The 13,226-nt window shown below is 34.4% G+C and overlaps 1 protein-coding gene across 1 annotated transcript; it reads right to left on the bottom strand.

Moving 5' to 3' along the window:
* Positions 1-467: 467 nt before the first annotated feature.
* LOC125821716 (uncharacterized) lies at positions 468-2,957 on the bottom strand. The gene is made up of 3 exons (XM_049501101.1): positions 2,901-2,957; positions 2,715-2,831; positions 468-855 (listed from the first exon to the last, which is right to left on the bottom strand). Exons 1-3 carry the CDS (start codon positions 2,928-2,930, stop codon positions 502-504), a joined length of 501 nt encoding a protein of 166 aa, XP_049357058.1. The 5' UTR covers positions 2,931-2,957; the 3' UTR covers positions 468-501.
* Positions 2,958-13,226: the final 10,269 nt, after the last annotated feature.

Below are 13,226 nucleotides of genomic sequence, written 5' to 3'. Positions count from 1 at the left end.
TACAGTAATCGTAATAGTTGAATAATTAAATAATTAATTAATATATATTCCAACTATTGTGGTCGGCATATAATTTATTTGTTAATCATTTAAGTACTTTTTCGACTACTACAGTCGGTATACATAATTAATTTATTTACTATTTAGGTAATCTGCCGATTACTGTAGTCGGCTATTTTAATTTTCTAAAAAAATTTATATGATATTGCAAACTATTGTAGTCGAAAAAACTACATTTTACTACTGAAAAATGTTGTTTCTTTGGTAGACCACCTACTAAATTAATACTATCATCCATCCACAAAAACTCAACAATAAAATCAAACATCGAATACATTCCTAAACATTCAAATTGCATTCAATTCAATTCAATTGAGTTTAAAAGCTCAAGCATCATCAAAATCAAATCTAATAAGTATTAAGTTGTTATTCAAAAAGGAAGTAAATAGTTCAAAACACGTCTAAATCTCATAGAAAATGTCTAAACAACTATAAAACAATCTACTCTTCATCAGAGTCGGTCCCTTCACTTTCATCAGATTCAGCCATATGTTTCTCCATGAATTTCTGCACTTTAGCAAAGTTAGATTCAAATGATTGAAGTCGTTCAGTAAGCTCTGAAATTTGTCTTCGCATTGCTTCCATTTCTTTCGAAGATTGAGAAGTAGAAGCACCAGACAACAATGATGATGGATGAAACGAGGAAGGTTGTGCTCCAAGCCCGTAAACTCTACCTTTCTTAACACCTCCTGCCACATTTGTCCATATTGATGTAATATCACTAGATGATGTGGAATCCGCATCTGAAGTAGGATGTGCCTGACGCCATTCATCCAAGCCTCTCTGAAATCCAACCTGAAATAAATGTATATGTAAATCAATAATCTTATTTCTTTCAGACATAATACACAATTAAGTAAAAAGAGACGACCATCACAAAGGAGGAAAAGAATTAAACATCTTTCCCTTCAATGAAGCAAAAGTTTCATAGGCATTTCTCTGGTTACAACTTGCAGCCTCTGAACAAATTATTTTAGCATCTGGCTGAAATCGTGCTAGAAATTTTCGACCACGTTAGAGGTGCCTTGTATTAGTATGAAATTAATAAAAGGCCTAAAGCTACTTTCAATGCTCATGGTGTATACCTTACTACAGCTCAAGCATCTCTAAAGAAACCACTATTATAAACATCATATCCTGCACTTTTGTTAATACAACCTTTTATTACCTCATTTCTAGTAAAAGTTTCAAGTAGTTGCACCTATTGATATACAGATAACTGATTTCCACGATTTCCATATTTTAAGAACACTTCTTCAGCCTTTTGTTTTTGTCCAACTTCCCTTTCCCCTAATAGTTGAGAAAAATGCCTTACAAATATAGTAGCGATCTGTTCAGATTAAGTCTGCATCTGGATGTTCTCATCTTGAAACTGAGAATTGTTTTTCGAAGCCTTTTCTATTTGAGACTAGAATGAAAATATTGATTATTATCATTCCCTAGTCTCAACCAAATTGTTTTTCCTCTTTGAATCAACATCACTTCTGTCAAGTAGCTCACCCTTTTAAATTCCTTATCAATTTCTAGTTCCTCCTGTTGTTTTAGCTTATTGTGCCACCTACAACTTCCCTCTAACCTTATTAACCTCATCTAACAAACTTGCAAAATGTTGAGTATGTAACTTTCGTAGCTTGTCATCTCTCTCTACTTGTCATCTCAATTAAGGTATTTATCCTTAAACTAATTCTATCTTTCTTAAATTAACCACTTCATGTTCTTATACTAATTTAAGCTACTAGTACTATGCTATTTGTTACTTAAGCTCAATTTGTATTTTGCTTGTAAAGGGTGTGCTATTGGATATTCAAGAATGGCTAGTGTTAGCTACTTTTCTGCTACTAAATTGGAACCAAATGTTGAAGAATTCAACTCAAAAGAATTGATGACTATGCAGCAACTTCTTTTTTATTTCAACTATGATGTTGAACACACCTTTTCTCATGAAAATCAAGATAAAGATTGTTTTTTGGATCCATTTTTCGATGCAAACAAGTTTATTTTACCCGTTGAAATGAATAACAATCGAGTTTATTTTACCCGTTGAAATGAATAACAATTCTTGTTTCATGCCAGAGTACTTTGTTTTCGATAAACAACAAAAGGTCTTTCAAGACAACTGCCTTCCTGCTAATATAATAACCCCATCGACTCATAATTCTTGTTTCAAGAAATTGAAGATTCAACATCTTCAATTTCTGGATGAGTTGATACATTAGACACCAAGGAACTTGTCTTTGTCAACACTTCTTAACTATACCCTTAAACTAATCATGAGAGTAGCTACTTCATATCTTTTGTCAATTACTACATTAGTCAACTATATTGAATAGTAAATACTAGTCTAAATTGCAGTAAAGATTGCTTATTTGGAGTGGCAGTTAACAAACATACTGACAGTAACTAGAATAACACGTGAGCTACATATTTTATTGAGTAGTCAGAACTACACAAGGAAAAATACTACACAAGTCATGACAAAGCATACTGAATAATAACTACAATAAAATTATACTATAATCGAAGTATAAGCAACATTAGATTATTGCCATTGAGATGAGGCGAATTACAACTTTTCTTTTCTGATTTATTGCCATTGATGATCTAAGATTCTAAAATTATGTTAAATGAAATAATATTGAAGTGTTATAACTTACAAATGTCTCCTCTGCACGTGGCTCTATCCATTCTCCCCTTGTACCATCCTTATTTCTTTTCTTATGCGTCTCCTCAAATACCTTAGAATTAGACACTTTTGCACCTTTTAACTTTGTCTGCAATTAAAGTTATATGAAGTTCAATCACATTTAGTTAAAAGTAAGGAGATTCAATTAAAAAATTACCATTTTTCGTTTGTGGGCTGCGTAACTCATAGAACCTCCGGTGTGTAAAGAGCCACCCTTTACAGAGGCCCGAGCTGCCTTTTCTCGCTCACACTTCCCCTTAAATTCAGGAGTGTTCCATTTCTCCAAAAATTTAACCCATATGTCTGCTCGTAGCCAACTGGGCTTCTGATTATTTTTTCGAGCTACAAACAACATTTCAGTAACTTGTATACGAGCATTCTTCTCAAAAATGGAATTTATTTTATTCTCATAACATGGCTGCCATACACACTTCGTCTGCACCATAAAAAAATGTCATTACATTAAAAATTCAATATTTGATAACTGACATAAGAATAAGTTTTATTTGTACCTTAAATTGATTCCATATTTGTTCTCTGATATTGTCGGGAAATTCTTTCCATCTACCCCAAGCATCATCGAAGAATGGTGTAATAGATTCTGCAACCATGCGCGAGCCAAGATATGATGGCACAAACCTGCATTAAACTTAATTCATGTAAGAAGTACATTCACCAAATTAAAAATAACGTAAAGATAACATAAGGATAACTTACCCATCCTCATCGGGGGTGATAATTAGCCTATGAAAAACATCATATTCTCTAATATCTCCAGCATATTGAGTCTTTGAACAAGCAGGTGTAGTAGTACTACTACTGATCACAGATGGTGATGCTGGTACAGGGCCTCCAATATTTGACCTAGATATACTAGGTGTCGATGATGCTGGAGATACAACTTGAGTCGATGATGGAAGCAGAGATGAGGATCTGCCTTTTTGACTGATATGACAGTTCGAAGCACACCTAGATATACTAGCTTTTTCTTTGGCCAACCAACAACATACTCGAGTTCTATAATCTCTTGAAGCACACCATAATAATCAATATCCCCCTCACCTTTCACCCACACCCCACTATTATTGGTTTTCTTGCCTTTGGACCATTCTTCTGTATGAAATTTGTACCCATTGATGAAGTACTTATACATTATTCTATCTCTATGATCAGGTCCCCAAGAAATATCACGTAAAAATTAGACATTTACGACATCCACGACATTAACTGGATTATGATTCTATATTGAATTAAAGAAAATTTAGAATTCTAAAAATACATATAATTGATCGGCAAATACTTATTAGTATTAGGTAACACATACATGTTCTTTGAACTAGTCTGAAAACCTAGAATAAACAACATCATTCCCATATGTACCAACAAAATAACTGTCCGACAAAATAACAACTTAAATTAGTTAAAGGGATGATGAATTTTTTTAGAAGTAGGTAATATATACATATGTACCTATGATAAGGTTGGACCTCAGGACAATTCAATAATACATGTGTTATAGCTGACTTTAGCTCTATCTCAGTTAACTTTCGCTTTGGAGCATATTTTGGACTTCCTTTTCATGGATAATTAAATATGGAAAAGGGTTGTAACACCCCGTATCCGAAAATAGACCAGATTACAGATTTTTGGTGTTGCAGGTGGCACGCACGGGCACCATCCATAGACCGTAGGAGGACCCATGGTCCGTCTTGCAGGTCCGTGGTTCATGTCAGCAAACTCCCCCATAACTCAGCCAGAAATTCAGCTAAGTGTTGACCCACGGCTGGACCTACGGTCCGTAGGTCAGATCACACACCGTGGTTCGTGTCCGTGGATTGATGCCCCTAAAGCCCAGCTTCAGTCCTGATTGACGGTTGACCAGCATGGACCGTCATTCGATGCACGGTCTGTAGGTCTAACCGTAGGTTAGGGTTAGAAGCCAGTTAGATAAAAATTGTTGAGTGGGTCAACTTCAGATGGTCATAACTTTTAGCACAAAAGGAATTATGTATCCCATGACCTATGATATAATAGATAATTGAATCATCTTTCTAACGACACAGAGTTTGCTAAAATACGACCTCCGAGTAAAGAGTTATGCTCATTTTAGTGAAGCCCTATCGGGCAGATTTGACCGACGACTCCAATCGACGGACCGTCGATTGATCTACGGCCCGTCAGTCCAATCCGTCGGTCACTCCGACAGCAGTTAAGTCAGGGGTCTTTTGGTCTTTTCCTATTTCGTTGGACCCCTAAGATACGTCGTTTAGACCCTAAATCATGAGGTTTAGTTAGTTTAAGCCTAGAAACATAACTAGAACTTACCTTAGTAAAAATCATTAATCATAACTTAGAAAATTAGAAGCAAGAGAGGAGAAAAAGGTCAAGAACCCTAGTTCAAGAACGCAACAAGTTTCCTTCAGTTCCAGCCCTGAAATCGAAAGATTTCTCCATGGAATTCGTCACCAGGTATGTGGGATTTCACTAGTGGGTTCCTTTCGCCCATTAGGTCCCTAGAATTCAGTTAGATTCTTGATTCTATGATTATGAACAGACCTAGGGTTTCTAGAATTTCAACAGATCATCATGAATTAGTTATTTAAATGTTCCAAATTAGATTATCATGTTATTTCTTAGTTTATTGCATGAATTTCAGAACCCTAGCTATGTATTTCTTTAGTTCTTGAATTACACATGCTTGGTCAGAAATTTCAGTATTCAGTTATACATGCCTCAGTTTATGAATACATCATTATCAGATTAATTGTTGCATTCTCAGTTTGCATGTTCAGTTCGAGCTATCCAGTATTTACAGAAATTCAATCATAACCAGTTAACTACTTAATTCATTGGGAGTAGCATAATATCGAGTTGGACTAAGGTTCAGCGTACCCATATAGTCCCAGAACTACGAGCCATGTAGGTGTAAGTCCCCTCTGTAGGCAACATCAGTTTAGTGATCACACTAACATGCCTCTACACCTCTGGCAGGGTATATTGGGTCCTCTCGATGGGGCGTATACATCAGGCTCCACATTTAGCTCATGTGGTTTTATGTCGATTTTAGTAGCTCCCACAGTTCAGTCTGACTCTATTGCATTGACCATAATTCAGTACAATCAGTATTCAGTCTCAACATGTTATAAATTTGGTCATTGCATCAGTTAGCTCAGTATTCAGTATTTTCAGTAACTATATCATATTCAGATTATTTCATTGCTTTATTGCTTTGTTCAGTTATATGTTATTTCAGCTTTACTCTACCCTGCATGTTCAGTACCTCTCAAGTACTGACGCATATGTGCGCTACATCTTCTCGTGATGTAGGTTCAGGTTCTCAGTATCCAGATCACGCTTAGATCGATTCCCGATCTTCAGTTTAGCAGCATCAGTGGTGAGTCTTCATTCTTCGAGGACTAGTGACATGTTTATCTTTATCGCTTTTAGTCTTTAGTTTCAGTTTTGCTAGACCTAGTTGGGGCATGTCCCAACATTTCTAGTCAGTTTAGAGGCTTATTTCAGACATAGTTAGATTCAGCTTAGTATTGAGTTAATATCTTCTTTGTATTAAACTCATCAGTTTTCATATATCTCAGTTATAGTATATGGGTATTCCCCATCTTTTCATTTTTATTTATGATTTAGCTTCCGCATCAGTTTATTATCTTTAGTATGCTCATGATCATGCCAGCAGGGTTAGCTTGGGATCACTTGTGGTCCTAGGTCCCGTGTACGCGTCTCGGGGGTAGTCCCAGGGCGTGACAAGGATGGTGCCAAATGATCGATAATTCCTCCATCGTCATGTCGATTGGATCTATTTCTCAAACATGGCACATCACTTTCAAAATAATATGAATCAAAATTAGACATTTCTTTGGCCCGATATGCTTAACGCATCACTCCCTCTATTTTTTATGGTCCTTTTACTTTTGCCAATAATCTTGTAAAGTGTGACTTTTAGACGATATTTAAAAAAAAAAATTCAAACAAAAAGAAAAATAATTTAAAGTTCTTACCTCTCAAAAGGATACATCCATTTACCTTGAAATGGACCTCCAAGTCGTGCCTCATGCACAAGATGAATAGGGAGATGTTCCATTACATTGAAAAAGCCAGGAGGAAATATTTTTGCCAACTTGTTTAAAGCTAGGCAAATGTTACTCTCCATGTAATTTAGGTTCTCCACCCTCAATGTGCTAGAACACAACTCTTTGATAAAAAGGTTTATTTTTGTGATGGGTTTCCATATTCTATCATGTAAGGACTTGAATGCTATGCGCATCAAAGATTTCATAAAAATGTGACAATCATGGCTTTTCATAGACATCAACTTTCCTTCTTTCGTATCAACACATCTAGATAAGTTTGAAGCATATCCATCAGGCATCTTCAAATTCTTGACCCAATCACAAATCTCTCTCTTCTCATCCAAAGTGAATGTGTAACTTGCCTTGGGCTTCTGAATCTTGTTGTTAAGGTATGTCAAGTACAACTCACTTTGCCTGCAATATTCTTTTAAGTCCATCCTAGCCTTCAAATTATCTTTTGTCTTGTTATTGATATCCATCACAGTATTGAATATGTTGTCAAAAAAGTTTTTTTCAATATGCATGACATCCAAATTATGGCGAAGAAGGTTATGCTTCCAATAAGGTAACTCCCAAAATATGCTCTGTTTTGTCCAATTATGTGTAACGCCATAGCCAGGTATCTTAGATGATGGAGAGTCTGTTACCTTAGGTAAATCCCTAACTCTATGCCACATTTCCTCAGGCGATAAAGTTGCTAGTGGATCTTCAAAATCAGTTTGGTTCTTCATAAATGCACTAGTATATCTCCTAAATTCATGATCCTTTGGCAAGAATTGACGGTGACAATCGAACCATGAGTTCTTACCTCCATGTTTGAATCTGAATGCTTTTGTGTCTTCCATACAACATGGGCAAGCTAACTTACCAATAGTTGACCACCCAGACAACATTCCATAAGTAGGAAAATCATTTATAGTCCACATCAGAGCAACATGCATTATGAATTTTTGTTTATGGAATACATCATATGTTTCCACACCTTGATTCCACAATAATTTTAACTCATCGATCAAAGGCTGCATGTATATGTCAATCAAATTTTTTGGATTGTTTGGACCTGGAATAATGCAAGTTAGGAACAAATATGGACTTGTCATACATAACTCATAGGGGAGATTATATGGCGTAACAAATACTGGCCAACATGAATATGGTGCCGTAGAGACCGCAAATGGAGTGAATCCATCACTACATAATCCCAACCTAATGTTTCTAGGTTCACTAGCAAAGTCAGGAAACACTCTATCAAAATGCTTCCATGCTTCTCCATCTGATGGATGACATAGAACACCAGGTGGCCTTTTATGTTCGTATGAGGAGCAGAGCTCATTGATGCGTATAACCTCTTTAACCTAGGTATAAGGGGTAAGTAATGCATTGACTTCATCGGAACCTTCTTCTTTTTGACATTTGTGACTACCTTATAACGAGCTTGATTACAAAATTTGCAATTTTCTAAAGCTGCATCATCTTTATAAAATAACATGCAAGCTTTTTCACAACAGTCAATCCTTTCTGATGAAATCCCTAACTTAGAACCCATCTTTTTTGTCGTGTAGAAATCTTTAGGCAAGTCAATTTTACTCGGATTAAGCTCATTCATAAGCCTAATGATAGAATCCATTCCCGCTTGAGAAATTGAATAATCTGACTTTATACTTAGCAATCTTACAGCAACAGACAACTTATAATGCATTGAACCTTCATATAATGGTCGACTAGCTTCATTTAACTCTCCATAGAAGTGCTTAGCCTCATCATTTGGTTCTGATTGAACCCCTGGGAACATCCCAAAAGCATCCCTCAACATTTCATTGAATCGAGAATTTTCAACACTATTATTCTCTACAGGATTATCCACACCATCAAAAGCATTCTGAAAATCAACACTAGCTACATTGGGATCATTCTCTCCATGAACAGTCCATATATAATAATTATCCATAAATCCATTCTTCAAAATATGAAATTCAACTTTATCTGGTTTCAATAACTTGATACACTTGCATTTGGCACAAGGACACCTAATTGTGCCTTCTATAAGAAAATCATTTCTAGTTTTCGCCTTTGCAATAAATTCTTTAACCCCATTTATAAATTCCACCCTCAATCTCGCACGATTAGGATGAGTTCTATCATACATCCATTTACGATGTGCAAATTCCATCTACACAAATTTAAAAAGTTGAGAATTTAACTAAACAAACTAGCAATCCAGTTTTGAGAGAAAATTAAGCATATATTACCTCTAATTTGTTGATCGTTCCTCGAGAAAAATTACATACTAAACAGTAGGAGAGTTACAGTACTTCAACCAGATTGAAACCCTAAAGAGGAAGAGACTTTACAGTACCTCAACCAAATTAAAACCCTAAAAATTAGGACCAACACAAAGCATCTATCTGTTTTCTCCCATGTTCATACTAAAACTCTTTCAATGTAATGCATCATAAACAAGATGTACTTTCTTTCATTCATGTCAAAACAAAAACAACCAAATTGACACCACCCAACAGCAGTACATGACAGAGATGTATTGCTTTCACATATGTATTATAAACAAGCATGATCATACATAACAAGAATTTACTATATATATATATAGATGTATATTTTCATAAATATATTCAATCTCATGATCCTATGAGTTGTACACTTTGATTATTCAAAGTCATTTCTTCTCCACCACAACTTCAATCTTTCTTGAATCTCACTGAGAAACTTGCTCAGTTTCCTATGCTCAAAATATAATAATCACTCAAACTAAAAACCACAAACATAACTCATTTCCCCCCTATCCCATGTAATATACAAAATACTTACACTCAAAGTTAGGACTTAGGAGACATATATGCCACCTCTATCTGTCTTCTTTTCATGCTTCTGCTTCAAGTGCCTTTTTCTCACTACTACTCTTCTTCCTTTTAAAAAAATTTGAATATTAATTTACTCTACCTATACTAATGTTTTACTCCTATGATCAAAACATGAATATATGGTGAGCAGCTGCACTAGAACTATTGCTCTTTTACACTTTCTGTTATTCATGTGTTACAAGTAATAAACCAATGTCTGCAATTATATTTTGATTTCAAATAAGAAAAAACAAGAAGAAAATAGAGAACATGAAATATATTCTATATGCTAATCACCTTTATATCTAATTTCTTTTTCAATTCCATGACAAAATTGATATGATTATAATTAATTATTGTACGATCGCTGACCAATCAGATGCAGCTTGTAAGTAAGCTTTGAATTTGTCGAGCAATTCATCTCTGGCCTTGAGTTGCACCAAATTGCATAGATCTTATTTCCACAACATTAATAGAATAAAAAGCACCCTCCTAGCATGGTCCATCTCACATTGAAATTGGAAAAAAGTACTCATTCTAACAATTTCCTTCATTACCATAAACATTGTTTTTGATATCCTAAATATTGTTTTCAAGAACAAAATAAAAAACAAATCATAACAAAACTACAACTTATGACATATTTGTAGCATATTTTTTCCCTTTTACAACCACTTCAAGCAAACTATCCGAATGGGTCAAAGCAAAACATTTACCAAGTTTTTGACAAGACATTCAACCACACCTTGCATATCCTCGATTACTCTAGAGAACGTATACGATATCACAGGCTTCACCAAAAAATTATTGGTTAAGTAAACCTTCAGGATTTTCTTTTACTTTAATGAAGTGGCCACACCATCAGTTACTTACTATCACAGGGAATACTATTATTAGATAACCTTTTACTGTTTGTTTTGTAGTGTTGTGTGAGGCCAAAGCCAATTGATCTGTAGTGTAGACCGTCACATTATGAACATTTTGCAACTGGGCTTTCTACTCTAAGATGAGAAAAAAGGAAAATTAAACATGTTTTGAACCCAGAAACTTAAACCAAAGTAACTCTCAAATATTGGCTCTTGTATGCTGAATCTACAACCTATGTAATATATAACTAACTGAAACTTCAGGGAACTAATAAATATATCTAAGCTCGAGGATATATTTTAACGCAAAGAGAAACCATAACAAACGCAAGAAAATGCCTAATTGAGGAAGACATTCATATGTTGCAACTACTAAATCTATTTTTGAAACAATTTTCTAATTCGAACAACCCAATTGAAACCCTACTAAACAGTAATAGACTTTACAGTACCTCAACCAAATTGAAACCCGAAAAAGGAGAAGAGTTTACATTACCTCTTTCAAACGATTCTGGAAACGATTTGCTTTTAGATTCTGGAAACGATTTGTCCTCAACCAAAGTGAAAAGAATTGCTTGGAGAAAGAGTTGACAGAGTAATTTTAGAGAGACGCTAGTCAGTGAAAAAATAGCTCAGAATACTATTACTTTACCTTTAGAGTAGTTTTCTCTTTTTAAATTAATGTTTTCTTTTTTAATTAATGTTAGTGAAAAAACGGAACACTAGTCAATTTTCTCTTTTTAAAACAATTTTACAATATATGGGTCATAATTTACTAACTAAAAAATATATTTTAAAAGTAAAATGTTGATGCCTAGGATCGAAGTACGGACCTTCACTATTACTTTACTGTAATCGAAAAATTAAATTAATATTTAATTAAAAAATATAGTAAAATTGCCGACTACAGTAGTCGCCAATTATTATTTTTTAATTATTTTAACAAAGTACCGACTACTGTAATCGGAACACTAGTCAATTCTGTTGTTGACCTTATTTCATAAAACTTACGACTTCAGTAGTCGAAATCATTATCGGTAAAATTTTAAAACAATTAACATAATATAAATTTTAATGTACCGATTAAAGTAGTTGGAAATTTTTCCAGATTTCCGATTATATATTTGTAGTCGGGATTTGTAGTCGGTAAATAGCTTATTTCTATTAGTGGTTGTGATTCAAAGAATGTGACATCGGCCTACATAAGGTATCGACACAGATATGGTAAATAGAAACAATACCCTTTTTGAACTCTAGAGTAACCAAGAAAGACACAATTAAGAGTATGAAGGTCTAATTTATCTTACCTTGGGGTTAGGCTAGGTTATGAACAAAGTATCTGATCCCAAGGATATGAGGGAGAATATAGTAGAGATCTCACTGAGAAAACAGTATAAAGCCTGAAATATTAAGCCAACTTTAAACTATGACATCAAAAAATCTTATTTATGCAAATCATTTGTAATTTTGTATGTCATGTATATGTCCGATTTCACACCAGATATGAAGCTATTATATGACTAATCTTCTGGATTTAGAAAGGTCACAAATCTAGTAAAATATGTATGAAAGTTGACCTTGACAAGTAATTAAATATTTGATGTATAATTACTATATGTCTAAAGTATAGTCATGCCAGGACTACAGCCTCAGTTAATAATGTTTCAATGTTAGCCTTAATATGATCATACTTTAGTAAAAATGTATTCTAAATAAAAAATTTAAAAGCATAACTAGTTATTCCTTAGCTTTCCTCCAAATATCCTTTGTTTTTTCTTTATTCGACAACAATGAATTCAACTGCTTCTTTCTTTACCCATAGTGTTTGCGATACTTAAATGAGTATTATATTGAATCATTAGAAATCTAAGTAGGAGAATAATTGAAAACTTTCCCAATCAGATAGAAGAGGAATAACCTAACTAATTAGGAAGAATCGACTCTCTATATCTTAGAAGTTACTGCACTGCAACTTCAGCTGGAAATAGAGAGTCAGAGAGGAAGAAAAGGGCGGAGGAAGAAAGAGGGAAAGGTTGGGGACTTACTGAGAGTTGCGAGCCCACCACAAGATGAGGAACCTCTATTGAAACCAGTTCATGAAAAATATTGATCCATCGGATAATGTCTCTACAAGGAGAAAAGGAAAATTAGAAAATTGAAAAGAAAAAACTGAAAACCTACCTTTAGTAGCTAAGAAAAAGACGTAGTAAACAAGAGGAAGGTGTTGATGACCTAAAGCGAGTGGAAGAGGAAGGTTAGATTCCACAAGGCTCCTTGCGGCGACATGGAGAGAAAGATAGGAATCTCAAATTGGAAACCCTACGTTTTAGGAAACATGTTAGAGAAGTTGATAGCCTCACTTAGTGGGCTGGGATTTTCGTTTTAGCATTGTTTTAGGGCTAAACCAATTTTTGCTTGGTCTTTTACTTGTTTGTAAATGTTATAAGATTTTTTTAAAAACTAAATATTTGAGCTCGAGCTCGAGCTCCTTTATTTCGAATTAATCAAATCTGTACAAACAACTAAATGACCAAGCCAAAATTGGTTTAGCCCAAAAACAATGCTAAAACTAACACTACTAAAAAAATAGTGAATACTGACACTACAAGAAAATGACTTAATAGGGACCAGTATTTAACGACAGGATAAAAATCTGGTCCTGAAAACTATA

Source organism: Solanum verrucosum, unplaced genomic scaffold (genome assembly GCF_900185275.1).
Source record: "Solanum verrucosum unplaced genomic scaffold, falcon-dt-bn FXZP01000213.1, whole genome shotgun sequence".
Classification (NCBI taxonomy): Eukaryota; Viridiplantae; Streptophyta; class Magnoliopsida; order Solanales; family Solanaceae; genus Solanum; species Solanum verrucosum.
The sequence above is the reverse complement of the archived record's forward strand: the minus strand, read 5'-3'. Positions and strand labels throughout refer to the sequence as shown.